The sequence below is a fragment of the Pseudopipra pipra genome, chromosome 1 (genome assembly GCF_036250125.1).
Source record: "Pseudopipra pipra isolate bDixPip1 chromosome 1, bDixPip1.hap1, whole genome shotgun sequence".
In the NCBI taxonomy this organism is placed as follows: domain Eukaryota; kingdom Metazoa; phylum Chordata; class Aves; order Passeriformes; family Pipridae; genus Pseudopipra; species Pseudopipra pipra.
This window is the reverse complement of record NC_087549.1, coordinates 37,041,136-37,066,058: the sequence shown is the minus strand read 5'-3', so window position 1 is coordinate 37,066,058 and position 24,923 is coordinate 37,041,136. Positions and strand designations below refer to the sequence as shown.

General features: G+C 38.4%; 1 protein-coding gene across 14 annotated transcripts in view; it reads right to left on the bottom strand.

Moving 5' to 3' along the window:
- The window catches only part of ASPH (aspartate beta-hydroxylase), a 111,359-nt gene that overhangs the window by 7,112 nt on the left and 79,324 nt on the right, over positions 1-24,923 (bottom strand). For all 14 annotated transcript variants that reach the window (XM_064652048.1, XM_064652058.1, XM_064652080.1 and 11 more), the window contains 6 exons: positions 21,362-21,460; positions 20,603-20,692; positions 15,770-15,907; positions 9,596-9,731; positions 8,640-8,731; positions 3,708-3,841 (listed from right to left, as the gene is read on the bottom strand). In XM_064652048.1, coding sequence (XP_064508118.1) covers positions 3,708-3,841; positions 8,640-8,731; positions 9,596-9,731; positions 15,770-15,907; positions 20,603-20,692; positions 21,362-21,460 — 689 coding nt within the window. The remainder of the gene's footprint in view (positions 1-3,707; positions 3,842-8,639; positions 8,732-9,595; positions 9,732-15,769; positions 15,908-20,602; positions 20,693-21,361; positions 21,461-24,923) is intronic.

Genomic DNA, 24,923 nt, shown 5'->3' with positions numbered 1-24,923 from the left:
TACTGCAATAAAGTTACATTGGTCTTATTCCAGTCAATGGGACTCAATCACTTGCAGTGCTACAATGCGGTAAAAAAATTCAAGCAGACTTTGGATTGTCTTTTTGTTTTGCTTTGGTATTTGTTTGTTTGGGTTTTGGTGGTTTTTATTTTTTGGTGGGGTTTTTTTTGTTTGTTTTTTCGGGGTTTTTTTTTCGGGGGTTATTTATGGGTTTTTTTTAGGGGAGTTTTTTTGGGGGGGGGTTGGTGGGGGTGTTTTGGATAGGGGTTGGGGGATTTGGTTTTGCTTTTGTTTGGGGCAATTGAATTTTGGTGTTGTTTTTGTTGTTGAGGCAAATAGTTGGGTTTTCAGTTGGTTTCGGGTTTTTTTGTTTGGTTGGGTTTTTTACTATTATTGTTTGCTGGGTTTTTGTTTTGTTTTGATTTGTTTGTTGTTTTCTTTTTTCCTGAAATTTTCTTTTTGTTTCTGTTTTTTTAAAGTAAAGCGAGCCTGAAAAAACCTGATCTAAATAGCCTGAAAGTGCAGCTCAGTTAAGGACAATAAAAACTCCAGGCATCCCGATGAAGTAACTTCAGAGGTTAAAACCTAGGATCTGTCATTTGCATCATAATGGGATGGTCTGTTTTGCACAACAAAAGAAAAGTCATAAAGTTGACAGAACTATTAGCCCCTTTTGAAAAGGCTACAAACGCGACCATTAGCATGCAAATAAATACTTTCTAGAGGCCTGATGGTGTGAGAAACACTTCACAGTGGTAACATAGCGACCATACTCTTCTGCTCTGATGCTGAGCTACTTTGGGGTAGCTTCCGTATCACCTTCACAGCTGTTAAAGGTGAGATCTCGGACTGGCTTCCGCATAAGGCTGTAACTCTGCACCTTCACGTCAAAATAAGATTGTGTTGCCTGACAGCGATGTTTGATTATAATAACTAAATATTATTTACCTACCATTTTTGTGCATTGCACCCTAAGTTTTACAGAGCTGGGACTTCAAAATGGCCCAACAACTTAAAATGACCACAGCTGTACTGAACAAGAAACATAGAATCAGGGAATAGTTTAGGTTGAAAGGAAGCTTTAAAGGCCATCTAGTCCACCTCCCTGCAATAAGCAGGGATATCTTCAATTCATTCAAGTTGCTCAGAGCCCACTCCAGGCATCAGCTTGAATGTTTCCAGGGATGGAGTATCTACCATCTCTGTGAGCAACCTGTTCCAGTGTCTCACCATCCTCTCTATAAAAATCTTCTTCCTTATATCTAGTCTAAATCGACCCTCTTTTAATTTAAAACCATTACTCCTTGTTCTTTTGCAACCTGATAAAGACTGTCCTCATCTTTCTTATAAGCCCCATTAAATACTGATAGGCTGCAATGAGGTCTCCCTGGAGCCTTCTCTTCTCCAAGCTGAACAGCTCCAGATCTCTCAGCTTTTCCTCATAGCAGAGGTGTTCTATGCCTCCAATCAGCTTCATGACCCTCAACCACAAGGTATACCAACTCCTAACAGCTGCAAAAAAAACTCTTCTACAAGTGAAGGAGTAAAATACAGTACTAGACACTGTTGAGTTGCCTGTCCATCAAAAGATGAGCTGCATGGTAACTTTGCCCTTATAAACAACCAGACTGCGTGGCACTGAGGTAATCAAGCACAACACTGTCATTGTTTGCTCTCTCATACACACAGCAGTGGCAGAGAAGATCAGAAAAGGCAGATCTCCTATTTGAAGCCACTACTTTACCACTGCTCTGAACCACCAGGAGGAGAGGTCTTCTCCTGGCACCATTATTTTTGACAGTAGTTCACCCGCCTCTCTTTCATGGGGAAGGGATGTATAAAAACCCTTTCAGTGACAGCAGTAGACACACTTTGAACACTTCCAGGAAAAATCTTGTCTTTTATTCTGAATGCATAGCTTTTCCGAGAAGCAACTGACATTAACGTGTTCCAGCATAGGCTGTAGTCAACTCTTGAATGTTTCACATTTCAAATGAGTGCATAAGACAGAGCCAGGTCCAGGAACCTGGACGCTGACGTGCTCTGACCTCTGTCTGCAGCAACAGGCATTCTTCCACTCTTGACTTCGAGGGGGTGTTGCTACCAAGGAGGTAGTTGTTTGTTCTCCACAGGATTATCCCTTCTGTTCAGGTTAAGACAAAGAAGGGTGCCAGCCTCAATAATGGATGGTGAGCTGTGGACACCTGCTCTCTTGGAAGCAGACCAAAACCACTACTTTCTTCACACCAGCTACCAGACAGCCACCAAATGGCAATGCTATTCAGTCACCACCAACCTGAATTCACAACAATGTCCTAAAGTGAAAAGACTCCACACCTCCACATTAGTCCTCTAAGCCTGTTAGCTACCTCTCCCTCCAGCCAGCTTATTTTGGATATTGGACTGGAATGATGGAAACAAATGTCCATCACAACCTAGATAAAGGTAGTGTAGATTGTAACACTGACTATGACAAATAATTAAATAAGCTATATGTTGGCAAGAGTGTATAGTAACAACATTTTTGGTTATTAAAAGCTGGATACTTCTAACCTCAAAATTTCTAAAGATTTCTTGTAGTTGTTTTCAAATGTTATGCAAAAAGAATTCTTTGCTATGTATTGCAGTCATGCAGACAAGAGTGGCATTTCATTTTTCAATATAACATTAATCTGTACATTACTACCACAGAAAGAGTTCAAAATTAATGTTTGTTGCACTCAGATGCTGCAGACAAGACAAGAATATTTCAAAATATACATATAGATATTAAACATTATGAGAATTTCACCTAAGTCTCAGCAAATTGAGTCTGTAAACAAAAAGCAATATAGTTAATACTATATTTTCATGTCTGTGTTTAATAATATAATGCAATTACAAAATTTTCTCATATTTCTCAGAGGAGTATATGATTGCAAAAGTATCAGCTGTTGCATTTTATTTTGGTTTTAGGACCAAACAAACAGAGATAAAACTGGTCTTCAAGTCAGTATAATTTTTCCCTAAGGGGTAAGAAATTTTACTTAAAATGCACTTTAAAAAAATCGCCACCTGTGTAACTCACTGGGCCAAACACTTCATAGATGTCTTCATCCTGAAATCAACTGGAATAATTTTAACTGAATTATAACAAATAATACCAGCTTAAAAGGAAGCTTTTGTCAGATATACCAGAGTATTCTGTCACAGTGGTGAAAATGCAGGTCTAGCTTAGTCTTAGCTTCTGTGAAGAGGCAATGAAGTCTCCCCAAAATCAAAATAAATAGAGGAACTCTGTTGGCAGTGATAATAGACTGGCATTGTAAAAGTAAACACAGAGACCCCACTGACAAAACTCACTTATTTCCATGCCATAGCAGAGAAGAGGAGGTTTGTCTCCAAAGGTTCTCCTGGCATTGTTTGAGAACAGATATTTATATGTTTGTGCCAAGCATTAGGGTACAAACCGCCTGTTTAATGAAATATATTACACGTCCTGATCAATAAAACACCCCATTATTTTTTTAAATTACCTGCTATCCCATCCCTTTTTCAGTCTTGAAGAAAGTGGAAAAAAAAACACAATGAGAAACCAACAACAAAAAACCAAAAAACAAACAACAAACAAAAACACCAAAAATTAAAAAAAAAAAAAAAACAACAAAAAAACCAAACAAAAAAAACCCCAACAAAAACCCCCACAAACCAAAGGCCCCCAACCATACCTGTTTTCTTGGGCACACCGTATTCTGCAGCCTTCCTTAGGTATCACCAAGCCCAAATGCATCCTCAGACGACAATTTGTGGGCCCTGTGTGGGGCCAGACATGAGTCCCAGGGTGCATGATAGAATATTTGATCTGCAAGAAGAGAAAGGCAGATTTTCAACACATTCCACTTCACAGTCATGCTGTTGGGAGTTCAGGATTTCGTTTTGTCTCATCCTCGATGATAGGTGAAAAGTGCAATGTAACCTTTTGTTAGAATCTCAGCAACAACTGCTCTTTCTCATGCCCTAAAGGCATTCAATACTACAAAAAACACGTCTTATGGGATGTGTGTGCATCCAGGAGCATGTTTGTATGTAATAGTACATAATTGTATTTTACTTAAAATAACCAGGTTGAAAATATTTCAGGTTGAAAATAATTATTTTCTATCTACAATCAGAAAGACTTACAGACACTCGTCTTTTAGAAGGATGGACAAAAGGAGACACAAGGCTTGTGTTTATCAGACTGGCCAGCCCCTCTCAGATGACGTCTGTGAAGGTCACTGTCAGCCTGGACTGGAGCAACTGTGAGATGGTGGAGTTCAAGACCATGAGATGATGGAGAAACATACAAAGCAGAATTATTATTTGGAGCTTCATGAAAATTCAGGGATCTCCTGGGAAAAACCCCATGAGAGAAGAGGGGTCTAGGACAGCTGATAAATAGTACCTTGTCCAAACTCAAGAATCCCCACTTGCAGGGAGCATGGCAACCCAGATAAAATTGAAACACAAAAAGGAGTCATACAAGAGATGGAAGCAGGGTCAGGTCACCCAGGAAGACTGTAGAGACACTCTCTGCACGTGCAGGGATGAGGTTAGGAAAGTCAAAGGTCTTCTGCTGCTGAATCTGGAGATGGAATTGAAGGGTAACAAGAAAGATTTCTACAAATACATCAGCAGTAAAAGGAAGTCTAGAGAAAACACGGGCCAGGTACTAAATGTGGCAGAATAACGACAAAGGACATGGAAAAGGCTGAGGCACTACATGCCTTCTTTGCCTCAATCTTTACTCATCTGGCTGAGTTTCAGGAATACAGGCACCTGAGACCATGAAATAGTCTGCAGCACACGACTTATCTTCTGTGGAGAAGGATCAGGCTAAGGAACATTTAAACAAACTCAACAACTGGTCCATGAGTCCTGATGGGATCCACCCATGAGACCTGAGGGAGATGGACAATTTTGTGAATCCATACGCAATCCACACAATCTTTGAAAGACCATTGCTGCCAGCAGAAGTCCCTGAGGACTAGCAGAAAGCAAACATTGTTCTTATCTTCAAGAAGGGCAAGTAGAATGATCTAAGGAACTACCATCTAGTTAGCCTCACCTCGATCCTTGAGAATGTGATGGAGCAAATAATCCTGGAAACAATTTTCAAACACATGAAGGAAAAGAATATGCCTGGGAATAGTCAGCATAGGTTTATGAAGGGGATATTGTACTATACTAGCTTTCTATGGTGAGGTGTCTAGCTTGGTGCATATAGTTTATCTCAACTTCAGTAAGACTTTGAACACTGTCTGCCATAAACATCCTCATTGAAAAACTGATGAAATAGGATCTAGGTAAGTTCTCAGTGAAGTGGATTGAAACCTGGCATTTAAGCCAGGCTCAAATAATTGTGATCAGAGGCACAAAGTCCAGCAGGAGGTCACTCATCAGAGGTGTTCCCCAGGGCTCAATACTGGGTCAAGTACTATTTAATAGCTTCACAACGACTCAGAAGATGGGACAGAGTGCATTCCCCTCAGCAAGTTTGCAGATGATAGAAAATTGGATAGGAATGGCTGATACACTACTTTGATGTTTTTTGGCTGCCCTTCATAGGGACTTTGGCAGGATGGAGAAAGGAAGAAACAGGAATCTTACAACATTCGACAAAACAAAGTGCAAAGTTCTTCACTGGGGAGGCATAACTCCATGCACCGATACAGGCTGGTGGACAACTGTCTGGAAAGCAACGTTCTACAAAAAGACTGTGGGGTCTTCATAGCAGGGCCCTCATGGTGTCCAGTCTGAACACGAGCCATAAATGTGCCCTTGCACCAAAGATTCCCAACAGATTCCGGAGTGCATTGTGGAGAGCTCTGGCAGCAGGTTGAGGGAGGTTATCCTTCCCCTCAGAGTTGGTGAGACCTTTGAGTGTTGGATCCAGTTCTGTGCTGTCTAATGTGAGAGAGACATGGACACACTGGAGCAAGTCTAGTGAAGGGGTATAAAGGTGATTTAGGAATTGGAGAATCTAACATACAAGGGGAAGCTGAGGCAGTTGGGACTCCTTGGCCTGGAGAACATAAGATTCAAAGAGGGATCTTATCAATGTATATAAATACCTGATGAGAGGAGTGAAGAAGGCAATGGTATCCAGTGAAAAGCAAAGAGGCAATGGACACAGACTGAAATACAGGATATACCATTTAAGCATAAGAAAACACTTTTTTATTGTACACAGGAACAGGTTGTCCAGAGAGGCTGTAGAGTCTCTACCCTCAGAGGCATTCAAAACATGACTGGACACAGTCCTCAGCAATCTGCTCTAGCTCATCATGTTTTGAGCAAGGGGTTGGACTAAATAATCTCCAGATGACCCTTTTCTTCTCATCCTTTTTGGTACATTCTACAATTCAACAAACAGGAAGTGTGACCAATGCATGACAGCGGTGAGAAGCATCTTTTCACCTGAGAAATCTGCACATTTAGTTGGGAGAGATGAACTTTGATAAATCTTACAGATTATTGTGTTGCTTGCTCTCCAGCTGAAACACAGCCATTATCGGTGTGTGTTTAATGCCACAGTTATTCTCGGTGTCTGAGGTTTCATCTTACCAGCAGTTTCTTCTAACAGAAGTGACAAGCTCCAGTGGCCATGGTGAACACAGATCCTTCAATCCAACCTCTGTTACACTGTGATGTGTTAATTGCCCTGTCAGACCCTAATGCAATGTAAAACACTGGCTATGCAGGATAGTTACTAATATCCAAGATAAACAATTTTTAAATGCTAACATACCAGCACTGCAGATTGATTAGTGTCACGTACATTATCTGCCCAAGCAAATCAGTCTGAATATGTCTGTGAATTATATCTATGTGCTGTACTCAAGTGCTATAGATGAACAGTTCTAAACTACCATGGTTGTAATGTAAAACTCTGAAGAGTTAAGAAACGCCCAGAATTAAACCTACCTCTGATACTTTTAGTGTACTGCTATTTTTAAGAAGAATTACATAATTTTAAATAATATGATCACTTGCTATTGTTCCACATAGTCTCTCAGCAGCACTGAGCAAGTAGTTGATTATTTTACATTTCTTTTAGCTTTGTCACTACATGAGGTGTTCAGAGCATCCAAATGATCTACCTACGACAGAATTCCTTATTCCCTCATTGTGTCTGTTCCCATTGCTTCCCAGTGTTTCAGTATGTGAATAGAGATCAGCTGATATTTAAAATTTAACTTGCCAGTAAAATCTGAGTCATGGCTAGTATAAGACTAAAATTGGCCTAGGCATCCCCTAATTTTGGATGTAAACCTTCAGATTTATAGAGCATCACTTTTCAGATTATTTTACATTTATATGTTCAAAACACATGACTACAGAAATAGCTGCAAATGCACACTGTTTCTGCAAACCATATCCTAGTGATAACATGTAGGGCACCAAAAATGATTAACAAAATAGTAAGCTCTCAAAGAGAATTTGCTCTCTGGGACAGATCCATTTTGGCTACAGATGCCACAGAGAGAAGTTTTCTTGTTGTTAGCCACACTGACCATGATGACTTCATTCATCAGTTATATTCACTACAATCAGCCTTTGCTGATAAATCAGTGAAACAATAACCTTGTTCATTCCCACAACAGTGGCCATCCAGTGTAGTTCGGCACATTAAAAGCAGGAGTCTGGTGAAAAAGATGAACACGTACTCTCAAGGCTCTGAATTAGGATTATGCTAGCACTGCGTTTTCCAGCTTTTGCATCCTTAATTTTGGCATGTGAAGGTTATTCTCATAGTCATTATGGATAAAATATAATAACTTGGTTGTAACAAATGTGGATAGAGCCTTTCCCAAATCTTCGTTCACGAAGCCTAGCCATGATGATAATAACTTGGAAAAAAAATGAAAAATTCTGTCCTATAGAATCTCATGATAGCTGTGTTGGGCCATTCATTCAGCTGCATGTGTATTGATCCATGCCATACAAATCTACTGCACGATTTAATGAGGTTAACTTATAGCCGAATAGTCAGTGTTGGCACTTGAAACAAACTTTGCTGGCACCCACAGCCACAGCTCATGGATGTAAAATTTCTTTCCTTTACCTTTAGGAAAGATGCATGTGACAGTAGTACTGCTATTTGACTTCCACAAGGTGACTCCCTTTCTGTCTAATGCAGCCAGGCTTGGGTAAACAGGTGAAGTTTGTCACAGTTAGAATCTGGATCACTGAATTAGTCATGTAAAGTTAGGTTCAGATCAGAAAAAAAAATTCAGGTTAGAAAGGACATAATGCAATCTCCTGCTCAAAGCAGAGTTAAGCTATGAGTCAGATCACGTCACTTCAGGTTGAGGGTTAGTAAGTCACTACTTATTGGTTGACCCATGGAAAATAACTACTTACCTACCAGGAGCTCCCAGGAAACACAAGGTAAAATGGCTCAACTTAAGAGTCTGCAGAAATACTTCAGCTAACATATTTCACCTGGTATTTACTGACAGCTAAAATTGGGCATATTTTTGCTGTTAAATTTATCATGTGCTTGAATCGTCATATACCAAAGCTGTGCATCCCTCTATATGTATATCCCTGTACTCCTCAAAATCCCCAGCTCCCAGCATTAAGAATTTGCAAATATGAAGAAGTTTGCCAGGTACCTGCCCTCTTCTGCAGCCAGTAGCTTCTGGGAATCTTTCCAATAAAGCACATGTTTTCGGAACACTTTTACAAGCATTCTCATTTTTTCTTCCTAGTTAAAATAATGGATAGAGCATTGGTAAGAGCAATGAATGAACACTTCCCTGTTTTCTGCTTTACAGAACAGCAACAGAGATGTCAAAGAGCTGATGCTGAAAGACAAGTAAATATTATTATTCCCATTTTACAGATTGTGCAACCGAAGTAGCTGCATGTTGTAATACCACAGTAGCATGCACATTTGCTTTTAAATTATTTGTGAACACCAGGCTATCACTTTAAAAATATTATTCTAAAAGTATAAACATTAATGAGGCTGCATAGAAAAAAAAAGATTAAAAATGCCACCAATATCATACCATTTCAATACCAGATTACATTTTGATAAAAGTTGCTATTAATATTTTATTTTACGGTACTCTTTCATCTGCAGAGTTTTAGAAGAATTCAGGGCATTCTCATAGTTGGACCTCCCACTGCACAGCTCAGGGGCAGGGCAGCAGGCTTATCAAAGTCATATTCTTTTGCTCATGCAATTTCTGCATGACAGACCTCACATAGCTGGCAAGACAGTATTAAGGATGTGCTTTCTCCCAGGTCCTCATCTTCCCTCAGGCTGATCTGTACTTTGCATTACCATGCAAAATGTTGGCAGCCTTGCCAGGACAAGAATACTCTCATTTAACACTTACAATACTCGAGGGACTCCTAGAAGTGCATGGGGACAACACAAATTAGAATAAAGAACTCCTGTTTATTGTCACAGGGGTCTAGACACTATTTTATTAGTTCCCTTCTTCTGTACATAGCAATGACAAAAACAGTTCTGGAAAAAACTGTGTTGCTACACCTCATTACACTATGTTATTTTGAGAAAGTGGAATTGGGGTAAGAGAAGAAATAGAGCATGTTTTACCTTGTTGCCATAAGGTGAACTGGCTCCAGTCTCCTTTTTCTCGTAGATTCTCATCTTCAGGTAGGAAGAGGCTGCTTTTTTTATCCATCACAGCAAGACCCTCATCCCGAATGAGCTTCCAGTTTTTCTCTAAGGACTGTTGTGAGAGCCATGTTACTGCACTGAGAATTTACTGCATTTGGCTTTAGAAACATTTTTATTTTTCCCTGCCATTATTAACCTTTTTTTAAAAAAAATTTAAAACCACTAAAACTAAATGTTCATCATTATTATCAAGTTGCTTTATATTCTATTCCCTTCTGACATGCAAAGGCGGGAAAATCAACTTTCACAGCGTTCTTTGAAGTCAATTACATTGGCATTGTAAAATTTCAACAATCCCCAGCTTCTTTGCAGCCTAGGCCTCACTTTGACTTGCTTTTTGATAAGCCTAGGGGCTCTTTCCCTGATCGTTTTGTATTGCAAGCTAAATGTATTGATCTTCCTAAATGCTGCACATGTGACCTGGAATCATTCCTGCAACTAGAAAACAACTCACATAACCTGGAACTCCAGCTGTTGGCAGAATATTACAGTTCAAAGAGGACAAATGTAAACACACCACTTAAGTGGAAATTTATGATTTAAACCTTCAAAAAGGCTCACAGAGATTCACTTGCACATGCTGATGCTATTGAAAAAATCATATATTACTGGAAATGCCAGGTGATGATTTACGGACACAACCGTTAAGAACATGTAAGCTGCCTTACAGTTCATATGTATCAAACACACAAAATAGTAGAATTTCTGTTGTCTGCTGCCTTAGGACATCATACATGTAGAAAATCTTTTATTCTACCAATAATAAGTTGTTTTAATATTATAGCTATATAAATGGAAACCCCACAGTATAACAACGGATCTGGATAAAAGTAACTTCAATTTCCCAGCAGCTTACTTTTCTCACTAAACCTTATTTTGGGTGAATAGTTTTCATTTTTCCTTTGTGGTTTTGAACAAAGCGTTTCTGTAAGACATTTTCAATCCATTTCACACTAAAACAAGCTATGGTATGTTCCCACACTACCTCTTTATATGATGTGTAAAACTGAGTAAAACTCAAAAGGCTGTATAACACAGGAGCAGACTAGGTGATATAACTGCCCCCCTTTACTCTTGAAACTCCATACAGTTATTAGCCTTCCCCATTTAAATTAAACAGTTGCATTTTCCACTTGAGTTTTTTTTACTTAAAAGACAAGTTGACCTGACAAAATAGGTCATACATTGATCGTTCATAAAAGGCTCAACAAAGTAAGCCATGCCTAGAACATGCTGTCTAATATACCTACTTTCTCCCACTAGAACAATTTTAGGTAGGCTAAGACCAATGAAAGTATGGATGTAATTTCTGTTATTACAGTAATCTTTTCTTAGTAACAAACTGTTTCCTCTCCCACCCCTCAGAAGAGGGAGAGCAGCCCTTATTTTTCCCAGTGCATTCACCTTATTCTCCCTCATTGATGGTTCCTATAAGATTCATTCAACAGTTAACATTAAATAAAAATGCAGGTGTCAGGATTTTTTTTGAATATCTTTGGAAAACTGACTTTTTGCAAAATGCAGGGCACAAAACAGACTGAAAATTTCCACCTAATCAGAGATGAATATGGCAATCAGAGATGAATATTGCTGCTACTGATTCAGCATTATGGTAAACACAAAAGGAAACACCAGCTTGAGTACCTGGTTTTGCACTGGCTGGAGAAGAGAAAGAAAAAACTGACTTACATCCACACTAGTCTGAATTTAAAGTTATATGGATAACAAAACTGGAAAACTTTTCAAGATATTACAAGAGCTTTTGTGTTTCCTCAACCTCCTCCTACTCACTCAGTAAAGGAAAAAAGGTAAGAAGGAGCATTCACCCAATGCAGACAAGATGATGCATGAAGAGCACTGGTGGTCCAAGGACTTGCATTGTCACTTCTATTCTCTCACAAGTACCACAGGCTGAATGTTAACCTGTAAAGGTGTTTGTCCTTGCATTTAAAGGCTCCTTCCCTGGCATTTTGGATATAAAGTTATTTGGATGTATACCATTGATTTTGAACTAACTCCTCAATGGTTTTAGACAGAAATTGCTCTGAAATCAATAGGGTTTCAGTACTCCAGAAAACCTGGACCACATCTGTAAAACACACTGATAGTGCTTTATAATGAGCAACAGGCAACTCCTAGGTAGAAATGAAGTAGGGAGTTCAAACACAGCTCAGCCTTGATCCCCCTGATTTTACAAACTCTTAGGTATACCTTGAATGGTAAGAACACAAAACACCATTAAAGCATAATGACTAAGTCCAGGACTTGGACTTACAGCTCTTGATCCAATAGTTGGTACCCACAGAAAAAAGTTAAACATGCTCACGCATTCATATGTATGAATTCAAGCTCCAGATTAGAGAAAAGAATTCATATTATCTTTGATGCAATATCCTGATTCCAAGTGAAGAATCAGGAGGCAACCAGCATTGGGAGCATATGTACTCAATTGCTAGCAGCTGATTCCCATAAACCTCCATATGGCTTTTTAAATACATCTCCTAACAATAGAAGTTTACAGTTGCTGTACATCTGGCAATAGTGTAGATTTTATTTAAATAGGGATTTCTCAATATTGGTTTATTTTTATGTGAGACTATTTTATTGAAAGAATCCTTAACTCTGTGCTGTCAAACCCTTTCAATGCATGGTCATAAATGAAACAGGGAGAGATTAAGAGGTTGCTACCCCTCACATGAGGTGTAACTACTGACTACACATCCATTTTAATCCACTAAACTATAAAATAAAATCATGGTGAAGAGCTTAATGTACTTCACTTTGTTACTAAAAGAGAATAGGAAAGCATTCACAAACAGTTATCACATGTCCACTGGGTAACACTGATGACCTCCAAGCAAGGGGCAGTGTTTTAAATCTTTCAAAATAGATTCCTTGCACCCATTCACTCATTCACAGTGCTTAAAAATCAGCACTTGAATGCATCATCTTTGCCCTTTTCAACACAAGGCTTCCCTTAAAGAATCCAACCACACTCTGAATGCACATTTCAATTTAATTTCTCCCTTAACTATGGATCTTTAGCTATTATTAGCTAAACCATTAAGGCCTACCTGTCAATCTATGAAAAATGATACAGATATGTGCTGTTGCCAGTACTTTCATTCTCTTTTTGTATTTTTCCTGCTGTACTTTAATTAATAAAATCTAAGACATCAGAAAAAAACAACAATACAAGATCCACTTTAATCAATCAGCTATCCACTGCAGTAAATTACTGTCAAGGCATCCTTTGGGTCCTTTCCAAAAGTCAAAGGACACAACATGCACAAAGGACAAAGTTACTTTAAGTCATTACCTATGTATTAATGTCAGACCAGTGAAAAGTCTCTAGGAACTAACAACAAGGTATCTCCTTTATTATTTTTTAAACAAGCACCAGCATAGAATAATGCTATAACAAAAGGCACCAGAGAAAGATGAAATGACTCAGTAACACTGGCGGAGAAAAACTAATTGTCCCAAGGGAAAATGACAGGTTTTCAAAGGTAAAAGTAAGGTTTACTTTTACCTGAGACTAAAAGAGAAAGTTACTTTCTTGAATCTCCAGATCCAAATGCCTGAAATACTATAGATGAGAAACATTAGCAGAACATTTCTACGCAAATCACTTGCCACACACTTCCTAATATAAAGGTTTACATTTTCTGCTCCCTGAGAAACCAGGTGCCTCTTCCTATTCTTTAAAGGAAATTACAAAAACATTAGGCCTCAATGAACTGCAGCTAGAGAGATGCAAAGATCCACTTCCCTTCAGCACAGTTCCACTAATCAAGATTTAGCACATCCTGATAAGTGTTACTGAGATATTCTCAGTCTTCCTTCCTCTCCCCCCCAAAAAAAAACCCAACCCAAAACTCACTGGAGCCACCCAGGCAAGTAGGTCATAGTAAACTAAATAGAGCATGAGACTGACTTCTTTGAGTCCCAAGAAACTACATGACCCTTTATAACAAAATCAAGCCAGGTGTGTGCTAGGAGATGCTACTGACCACAGCTGTGCTGGTTAATGGAAGGAACCAAATTGCTGCCAGAGAGTTCAACTTTAGCACTATCTCAGCCATGAATAAATCCTCAGTTAGTATTATTAAGCTACCAAGATATTGAAAATAGTTCATCACATTTAACACCAAGCAGTGAAACACATGGAAAGAGGGGTAGGACCTCCATTGCTTTGTACAGCAGCTTTCCATATTGAATTCTATGATTAGGGTTTGGAAGCATTTCCCAAATTTCCCACATAGACCTAAGAGGAATGTAATGAGATGAAGCAGTAGGAAATAACTGTTGATTGATTTTTGCTCTGTGAAAAGGGGAAATAATGTGTTGGGGGTTTTTAAACTAGATCGTGTACATAATTTGGACTCTTTCAGAAATCAGTATACCCAACATTATCAACAATTTTTTGCCACTTTCTGGAGAATACTATTTCTATTTTTCCTTGCAGCATTTTATGTTATTAGAATCAAACCTGATTTCTTTCAAAACTTCAAGTACTTTCTGAGTTATGGGAGAAATACAATACAAATATTTGTCCTGATGCATTTAACTCACATTACACGTTCATACTTTAAACTGTGAATGTTATCTTGAAGAATATAAATCTTACTACTCCCAAATTATGATATCTATGTAAGCAAATTCAAAGAAACAATTTAATCCAGATTCAGTGACATACTGTTGATAAAACATATACCACTAAAGGTGGCTAAAACATATACCACCAAATGATTGGATTGAAGATATATTACTGGACTCCAGAGAGGCAGCTGTGCTGTGGAGGTCAGGGGTGAATTTATATCCTTGTTGGTCTTCCGAGCAGCTCTTCTAGGAGCCATGCAAGATGCTGAACCAAACCAAGACCTTCACATATGTCCTGATTCAACTGAAAAAAAAAATCCCTTCAAGGTGGAGCTCTGGCCAGTTCATAACGGCAACTGAATTCTTTCACCCTTCAAAGCTGACTCATGCCAAGGGTGAAGGGATCATTATCTTCTGTGGTAATTTGAACAGTTTATATGTAAGAGACTGTTCAGCAACACTGCAGGTAGCTTTAAAACATCAATCTACTAATATGTATTATTTTCTATTTGTTTGACAGAAGTATGATAAGACTTTGCCAGTTTCTCTGTATCTTCTACGGCAGGAAGTTTCTATTCCTACATATTCCTCAAAAATTAGTTAAATATGGACACATTTCAGATCTTCCCAAAAGCTAGTCCATAAACCTAATTGCTCTTTTGTGTTGCTGAGATTACATTGGAGAATCATATTTTAATCTAAATTTCCCGGCCTTATTTATGCTGCCATCAAAACCACAACAAAGAGCAATCTTCCTCTTTCGTTTTTTTAAAATAAAGTCACCCTTCCATAGTAGGTTTTTTAACATTCTATGTAACAAAGTATAAAGAAACTACCATTCTGAATGAACTTGTTTCTTGCAAATAAACATTTATAGTTTTAAATAATTTGTGCAGAATAATTTTTCTAAACCACATGCCAATAATTAAAACATACAGGCGAAAAAAAGTTCTCTTCTAATTTTTTAGGAATTATTATTAACATTATAATAAATAATAAAAACTAAGCAATTTTGGGAACACAAACTATTTTTAAATAAATAAAAAACCCTTTAAAGAATTTAAATTCTATGTTATTATCTTTTGTTAAATCCATCACTAGAATCTACATTTGTTTCTCTTACACAATTAAAAGCTTCCAAAGTCACTAAATATGACACAAGGGCTGAAAGACATGGCCTTTTCTGACTAATTAAAAATTCACAGTGGGTGTCCCAGGCATTACCAAAGTTGGCTGTCATTTTCCACTTGAGATGTTACAGTTGTCTACCATGCAAATTTTGTATTTAATAATCATTTCAGCCATCCTGTCACCATTCTCAAATTTGAAAATGCCTGAGTTCATTTTATAGCATCTCAGTTGTACTCAGTCTGACAGTGGTGTCTGAAACTCACAAGCAGTAGTTCAGACCTTACAGATCAGCATTTACTCTGCTTAATAACTTATAGTTTTAATTTTAATAAAAATGAAAGTATAAAGAAGCTTTACCTTCACCAGCTCTGTATAACCAGTTTCCCTTGCTGTCCACCAAGGCTGAGCTTTCAGTCCCTTGACATTGTAGAGAGAGCGCTGCCAAACTGAAGCAAAGTGACCTCTTTGGTATCCAAGTTCATACCACTTGTATGCCTAAAAGATTGTAGTTGTTAACAACCAAATTCACATCAGCCAAGCTCTTACAGGAAGAATATAACACTTTTTGGCAAGGTAACAGACCGTCTCTTTGGATGTTGGGGTTATTCTTTTAATAAAACGTACTAATGAATACTTTAAGGAAAAAACCACAAACAAACAAAAACCCCCACCAAATAACAAAATAGATCAGTTGGCCAAGGCTGTCCAATCCAACATTAATAAAATAGGATAATCTCACAACCATTCACATAAAATATAGGTCAGTAATTCAGGTCCTGTCCTTGGACCTGGGAGATGCAATTGTTTTTCATCTTGGTCAACCCCTTTTTCTCTGTTTCAGTTCTCTACCTGTGAATTAAAGATAACTGTCTCCTGCTGCCAATGGAAATGCTGTGATGATGAAAACACTGCTGACTTTATGGATCTAAACTGTTTCTTAATTATCTAATACCTAAATACACAAGTTTCTTCAAATATTTGTGGCCACACCCAAACCAGTCACATGGCAGAAACCTATGGAGGCTAATACTAGACTTTTGCTTGTCTTACTCTCCCTTGACATAACTTGTTTTACCCCTGTATGCAGCAAAACAAGGCCCTGCAAAAAAAGCAAATGGAATGCTTGGAAAGAAAAGATCTAGCATGAGTAGTACTGTGACGAACCATATACAGCGAAGGTTATATATAGCTGCCTGTCGTGGTTTGGACCTTGTTTTTCCCCAGAGGCTGAGAAAAGTGGTAGACCCCAAGGGGTGGAAACCTCTGGAAGTTTTGAAATTCTACCCAATGGGCGCTCCTGCAGAAATGTCAACATCTCACAACCAGACCGGAAGAGAAGAGTTGTAGTTTTGGTTGTTGTAGGAGAGGTGGCCATGTTGTAGAGCCACGAGGAAGGGGCTCTAAGCCCCTTGGGCCCTCTGGGGCCTCCCAGCCCCTGGCTGGGTGGCTGCAGGGACCTGGAACAGCATAAAGCTGGGCTAGGTGCCTGTAGTTATGCCGGGAGAGTGTTTTCTCCATGGGCGCAGAACAGCAGCCGGGACTGACCAGAGAAACGGTGGCAGAGAGCCAGGAGATAAGACCTGAACTGAAGAAGCAGCAGTAACAACATGCAGCACCGGAGAGAAGACTCCTGGAAAGGGAGGAGAAGAATAGAGCAGCAGAGAGACAGAGTTTGGGGTAAGAGACTGTACCAGATTCCCCAAAACTCCCTTGGAGACCCTCTTGGAGAAGAGGGACATGGACTCCTATTTTAGAGGAGCCTTGGAGTATGCAGCACCAGAGAGAGAGGAGCTGAGAAGCTCAGAGCGTCCCGGAGCTGGACCGGGACGGCCAGATGGAATGCAGGGGGAGTTGACCTTGGCTCCCCCCCCCTTGCACTGCTGCCGCGGTGGCAGCCTGAGAGACAGGGCACAGACGCCCTGCAAGAAGGAGCTGAGTCTCCTGGAGATACCAGACCTTCACGAAGACCCCCCTGTGTCTTCGTGATATGACGTGGTGATACGACCTTGTCTGGGGTTACGAAGCCCACGGAAGACCCCTCGGTTGAGGCGATGGGGCCGAGGGAGGTTGGATATCTCCCTCGTTGAGTGCTGGCAGAAAGCCAGCTATCAGCTGCTGCATGTGGAGAAGACAGACAGAACCTGCTGCATTAGAAGATCCTGCTGCTTAAAGACTGGAAGGGATCTGTCCTTCTTTCCCTCCTGGACTTTTATTTGGAGGGGAGAAGAGATCTGGTCCATTGTAAATACATATGTCATGGTAGAGATAGTTGTGATCATGTGTATAATGTGATATGGTATTTATTTGTACAGTCATTGTAATATATTCCCTTTCCCCCACTTTGAGTCTGGTGTGTTTTGTCTGGAAAAGCCCATCTCACATTAGGTTGAGATGTGGGAGGGGGGATGGAACTAGGGAATTGGATTTGGGGACTATCTCAAACCATGACAGTACCTGCCCAGTACTGCTACGGTTGCAATATTTTAGACAACACAAAAACCCCCTAACAGACCAGAAAACAGAACAGCTAAATAGGGAGATATGAGGATAAGAAGTCCAGAGCAGAGGGACTGAAGCAGACAGCAATCCCCACCTTGAACAGAAACCGGCCAAAATTCTCTTTGAGAATCTGTAAATTTTCTTCAAGCTTTTAAAAAATGTGGTACTCAGATCTTTATAACTCTCTTGAAGTGTGGAGGAAAGTCTGCAACAATGTTGCCTTATAGTATTTATCAGAAGTACAGAAAAGCATTATGGATTAACAGAATAACAGCAGATCATATATAAGGTGTCATCCTTTTTCCCTAGGGAAGCTCAGTAAAACTGTGCATGGGTCAAAAAAATATTGTTACCTGTGGGTAACACACAGTGTATCTTTAAATTTTGACGCGATCTTGGTTAAATCTCTGAAATGGAAGCATTAAGATTTATAACATCTGTTCCCCAAGATGTAAGTTGTAATAGTGGTGGGATATCAATAAATTGTTCACGCTGACTGCCTGCATTCATTTGCAATGTTTGGAGTTAGCCCAAATAATAAGGGGAATTAATTACTTGTTGCGTAGGAAAGTTGCTGCTCTTCAAGATATATCAGCTATAATCACAATGTATACTACTGTTAACATTTATCTATTAGAAGAATTTTCTATGGAGGTTGCCTTTGGCAGAATGGAGTTGGGTTAGGCTGCCTTGCTCATCTTTTCATTCCTGAGATTCTGTGAGGAACCTTTCTTTTCTCATGCAGGTTTTGACAGTGGAAAGACTAAATAATGACCGCAGTATTATTCAAGAGAGTTACAACAGTGTATCTTCTTCTCCAGGACAGAAATTGTTTGAGATGCACTCGCTTTATATATTCTGTGTGAACAGCACTTTGTTCTATAATAACTTCCACAGTTTTAATTTTTTTTTTTAAGTCAATTTGGCATTTTAACAAATTTTAGTTGGAAAGGACATACTCAACACTGTTTCCCTAACACTTACCAAGACCATATTCATAATTCCTAATTTAGCTCTAATAGATGAATATCTACCTTCAACAAACCTTCAGTGATAGCAGTTTCACATGTTCCTTAAATATTGATCTGTTTCCTGGATTAAATCTTGATATTCATCAAGTCTAGCAAGGTCAGTAAGAAAAATTTATCTTAACAATGGACTTTCCACTGATAAATTTAGAAGTCTGCTCTATCCCAAGAAATTCATTTGTCATTAATTAAACTTTTTCTACAGCAGACTTGACCATTAACTCCATAAACATTAACACATTAACACATCTAGGGGGTAGGGATGATGTACATTAATTACATCTGTGTGGTATCTTTAGTCAAACACTACAATGGGATATTCTAGGCTCAACCATTCAACTCAGAGTATCCCAAGGAAACATACAGGGATTTGAGAAGAGACAGAATCAGACAGAGAAAGCGTGAAAGCAGACTGTGTGCATGTGTCTCTAGGTGATCATATGCATGTGTTTCTAAGTAAAATGAGGAAAACTAATTCTCACTTGTAAATAAACATTTAGATCAAAAAAACCCAACTCATTGAAAGAGTATTTCAGAGAAGGCAATCTAGCTTAAAATTCAGATATTGTTACATTTCAATGTTTTAGATCTACTACATGCATTAGGTATTGTAATAAAAGTTCCATGAATTATTAAAAAAAACCCTAACTTGATAAACTAGGCTTGAGAAGGATCACATACATGGGCTTCATAATAGCTCACTTGTCTATAGTTCATATTGGAGAACCACCTATTGACTGGGCCACAATAATCAAGAGATCAGCATTTTTTTACAGTATTTTAGAGATATTAATATTTCAGACATTACTAGACAAGTAATTAAAAAGCAGTGATTTTCATAGCTATTTCTGCTATTCTTTTTAATGCCTATTCTTTTCATGTTTCCCACCTAGGAACCTGAACAGTGGTTTTTTGTTGTTTTTCAATTCATTCCCATAGTAATGTTCATTACTAATAACAGTCTTGAAAAAAGGCCCTTTGCTCCCCTACTATGATGGTAGTGCTAATTCATACATTTAAATTTGGCTTTTAAACAAAATTTGGTTTTTAATAAACAAACTAGAAACTCCTACAGCTTCCAGTGGCATATGTTTGTTTTTCTTGGGTACGTAACAGATATGCTGTACAAATTGATGCTTTTCTCATCTATTTGCTAATTTAATTATTGATCAATTCCATAACTCAGTCCACACATTCAGTCCTCTCAATGTCTTCTTTTATCACATACTCATTGGTCCTCAAGGTCATTTTGGAAAAGAAGAGTTTATAAAATACACTTTTACCAGAGTATGAGAGAACTTCTATACAGGTTTTTTTTCAACTTTTTTAAAAATCTTTGTTGTAAGTGGCAGGAGGAGAAAACAGACTCTAAAAATACATTAATTAAAATTTTAAACAAATGTTTAGTCTCTCAGTTCAGGCTGCTCCATGCAAGCTTCAAATCTTCAGGTTAGTTCTAAATTAAGGGATGATAAGAGATTGTATGTATTGTTATGCCAATGAAAGATTTTTTTCTGTTGATCATCTTGACCTCTGCATATTGGACTGTTGTGGCAATAGGACAATAATGTTTTCAACATTAATCCCATCATTAAAGGGATTTTCTGGATACTGCAGTCCTGAGAGATTTATATTTTAAAGCAAGAACGTGCCAAATATGTACCTCTTTGTCTCCCATTCTCTGTAAGGCATCACCCAGATGAAAATAAAAACGTCCATCATCTGTGCCAGGGTCACCCGACTCTAGTCCTTCCTAATAAATAAGTAAAAAAATAAATTAATAAAAATGAAAGGTATAAGTGAAACTTCAATGGGACTTCTAAAAGAGTTCATTTGATTGCTGTAAACAGGCTGTCAATTCTATGCAAGAGACTGGCTATGAAATTAGCTAGAAAATATACTCACCAGGGTAACCTAAGCTAAGCTAAATGAATACAATAAGTCAGTAAAAAGTCATTGGGAAATGTTATCAGTTTTCCAAGTCTCATGGCCTATCCCCTCAGTCCCTCCAAGACAGAGGTGTATTCAGAGATGGACATTTGCCCCTGACCCTATAAACATATACACAAGCATTTTAGAAAGCTGAATTAAGGTTTTATTTTGTAGTATTTCTTTTCAAACACTCAGAAGCATATGCAGCAAGCCTTCTCTGGATCTTTCAAGAACCTTAGGTTTGCAACATACTGCCAACCTCAAAACAATACTTTGGGTAAACCATTAATAAAACAAATACTCGATGTTTAAGGATTGAGGAGTCTTGATGTACAACCTTGTTCCACTTCACAGGCAGGGATACAGCAATATAACTCCAATAAGTAGCTTAAACTGTGATTCATAATTAGCATGCTTCTAGTTTGACACATCTCATCCATCCCAATTCTACTTTTTTCTGGTAAAACATTTACTGTGGGTGATAAAGTACCTGTAGATAGGGTATGCTCTCTGCTATCTTGTTTTCTGCCTTCAGGATGAAGCCATAATGTACTTTGGCAAAACCATCATTTGGAGCCAGACTTAGAACCTGTTTGAGAACAAATGAATAAAATATACCTGTATGGATCTATGCAAATTAACAAACCTGTGCAAGCACTATTATTTAGTGATGCAATGACATCTGCTTCCATTACTGACTCAGCTTATCTCTTGGCTTGTCTGTACTTTCTTTCCCCTGTTCACTTTTGTGCTTCTCCAGACAAATCTCTTACAATTCAAACTTTGAAGTCTCAGAAGTAAAATTATTCCAACAGGAATAATTAATTTTCAGTTGTCCATTCTTTCCCATCCTCTCTCTTGAGATACATCATGATACATTACAGCATTAAACCCATTCATTAACACTGAAGTTACTTATCCCAGGTTTGACTAATCTGAAGGAAAGCAGCTGCTCTTGAAAATATCTACAGCACAGTTACAGAAAGCGTAATATAGAAATATACTCGAAATAGTTTAAAATTAGATGGGTTTCTACTGGTGGCAAACTAGTTTTTGCAAGGGAAAACATACGGTGCTGTGAAGCACAGTAATCACAATTTAGAAAGAAGCCGTAACAAAAAAGGTGTAAAGTAACACCTGCATCACGTGATGGGGACATAGAAACCCTGGAACACCAAGGACATTCTCAGCACAATGGCAAATTGAAGCACTCTGGAACAATGTGCACTTCCCTGGCCAAGAGAAAGAAGGTGAGTAGTGACTCAATGTGCTTTCACACTTGGTGTTCATGGATAAATTATTCTTGTAGAGTTGTGTGCTGCGCTCTTTGACCAAGACCAAACATGCTAAATTAAGCTAAAAGACTTAGTACCCTCAACAAGATTCAGATAATATCAGTTACAAACCAGCTTAATTTTGCAGAAAAGGAAAACTCACGGGCAAATGTCCAGAGATTGATATTTCATGGGGACTGTGCAAGGGAAAGGTTTGTAAGTACAGGGACAGCTGTTGAAAAGGATCAGTGTATGGGGCAATGTTTCAGGGGAAGGAGGTGTGAAGCTGTCCAGCCTGAGTTCTCAAACATGCACCCCCAACACCAGACTGATGATTTAAGTGCATTTGGTCTGCCTCAGCCAGAGGGGAAAATTAGAGAACATCTTGATCTACTTTCTAGCTCTGCATTTCTATGATATACACATTCAATATAATTTGTAGCTCTATATGATTATCAATTACACGGTCAAGTTAATCTGTTTTTACACTTCTTCTCTCCTTAAAATAAGGGTGGACAGTTTTATCCGGACAGACCCTCAGTGCGAGGATCATCACAAGAGCCCAACAGTCAGTGGAATTACAGAGGCTGATACCCGCTGAATGTCTAGACAGCTGCTAAATACACAACAACAGACAGATGAGCAATTTCTCTTGCCTAAATCCATTTCTTATGTCATGGATAAAATGCCTTCATACATTATAGTTATTTCCCTCTGCCTTTTCCAGTCACTGTCTAACCTCATTTTTCAGTCAAAATAATTACGAGCAAAACCATAACAAGTTCTCTGGACCAACTTCTCTCTTTTCTCAAACCTTATTACATACAAAATACATCCAAGCAAAAAACCCAAAATCACAGCAATGTGGGCATAAAATGTTATGAGTTAAAAATAGCATGATTTCAGTTCTTTTGGCAGAAAAGAGTTACTTACTATGAGGGAACAAACAATCTATCTGAAGTCCATAATATGAGACATTATTAGCAAAAAGTGCCGTAGCAAGGATGAACTTGATCCCTAATATAAGAATACACTACCACCCTACGCATCTTATGCTTTTGTCTTTCAGCATTCTGTGTATAATTATTTTGATTCAAGAATCTGTACCTGCAGGGTGAAATGAAATGACTGACAGAAATATTTATTAGCCATATAATTTTGTTACAGTTTCTTTAACTATAGGATAAAGCTATCTGATTAATTAAGACAGAATAGAATTTTCTGTATTATGGTTCATTTAAACTCTGCCGAGTTGCATTAAGGAATGATCTACATTCAGAGCCCCTAAAGAGAAGCAAAGAGATACAATCAGCAGAAATTACACTGGAAGTATTTAATGTAAATTGTATTACTCTGTTGCTGTTGCTCCATGCAATATTAATTATGTTTAGAAATAAGTTTTACTAAACTGCTCACAGTCCATTAAATATTAATCACGAATATAGATATTAACCTCTGGGGCTATCAATGGCTAATTAGCCAGGGTAGAGTACTGTGTTAATGTGGATATTCTGGTTTTGGTACCTGAAATAGCTCAGAGCTGGCTTATGCATGTCTGTATAATGCTGCACTGAGCCATGCACATGTGCCTCAGCATGGCAGGCAGAACAAGTGCTATTAGCAGAGTAACTAGTCCTAAAAAGTTCTCTTCTGCTGTATTTTTTTATAATCTGTATATCTTTGAAAACAAAAATAGCTCTAAATTCTACCAGGACTACTTTTAATGTTGTTTTCTTTGAAAATCAAAATAGCTCTGAATTCTACTAGGACTACCTTTAACATTATGTTTCCATGTCCCTGAGTGTAATGTTCAAAAGAAAATGCTTTAATATTAGAGGCAAAACTAAAATCCCCTCCAGCTGGACACCATTTTCTGTCTGTGGTTCAGCAAAAACTCTGGCAAACATATTCTAGAAAAGCGTATTTTGGGTAAGTTACATTACACCACACTACAGCTGGAAGAAAAAAAATCTCTTGATCGTAAGCTCAGTGTTTGCCTGCATTGTTTCTGTAGCTAAAAGAAGGAACACGTATTAAAGACATTTAAAATAAGCTGCTAAGATGTAGCAAATTTGGAAAGAAAAATAAGAATTGCATGGAAAAATAAGTAAACTGGCTGTTAAAGGTAAAGCAAAAGCAGAAAACTTTCATCCACTAGGATTCCTTTGGCTTCTATTCAATTCCTTGGAGATGATGCAAGCTAGGGTCTGAAATGTTATGTGCTGTGATCCCACGTAGGGAATGGTGCCTCTGAAGGGTCCAGCTGGTTGCACGTGCTCAGTCCATGCTTAATACAGACAGGTAACATTGAATTAAGATGGAAACGTTACAGCAAGAAGCAAAGGTACCTTTTCCCAACTAGCAGATTCCCAGGAAACTTGGAGTTTAAGTTCTCCTGCAAAAAAGAGTGTTTAACCACTTGGGAATTTCCCTGAGCATCAGAAACAAGTACCACATACACAAGAAGTTAGACAATCATGAAGAAAAGAACAAGACCAGAGAGGAATCAGCAAAGAGCTGAGACTTTAGCTGAAAAAGGGGTATGTTCTCTGGAGGATGTGTCCTTAACTCTGCTCTGTCTTCTTAAGTGCTCATGCTTCCTGCATTAAAGAACACTTGAATAAAATGTATGAACATCCTTACAGTGGGAAACAGAATCCAGAATTCATAAATATTGGAGGCATCCACTGTGCAGCACTGAGTTCATGCTCTTATCTGTGCTCTTTTACGTTTTTCTATCAAAAGATTAATTCGTCCTACTCTAGTAAGAAGGATTTA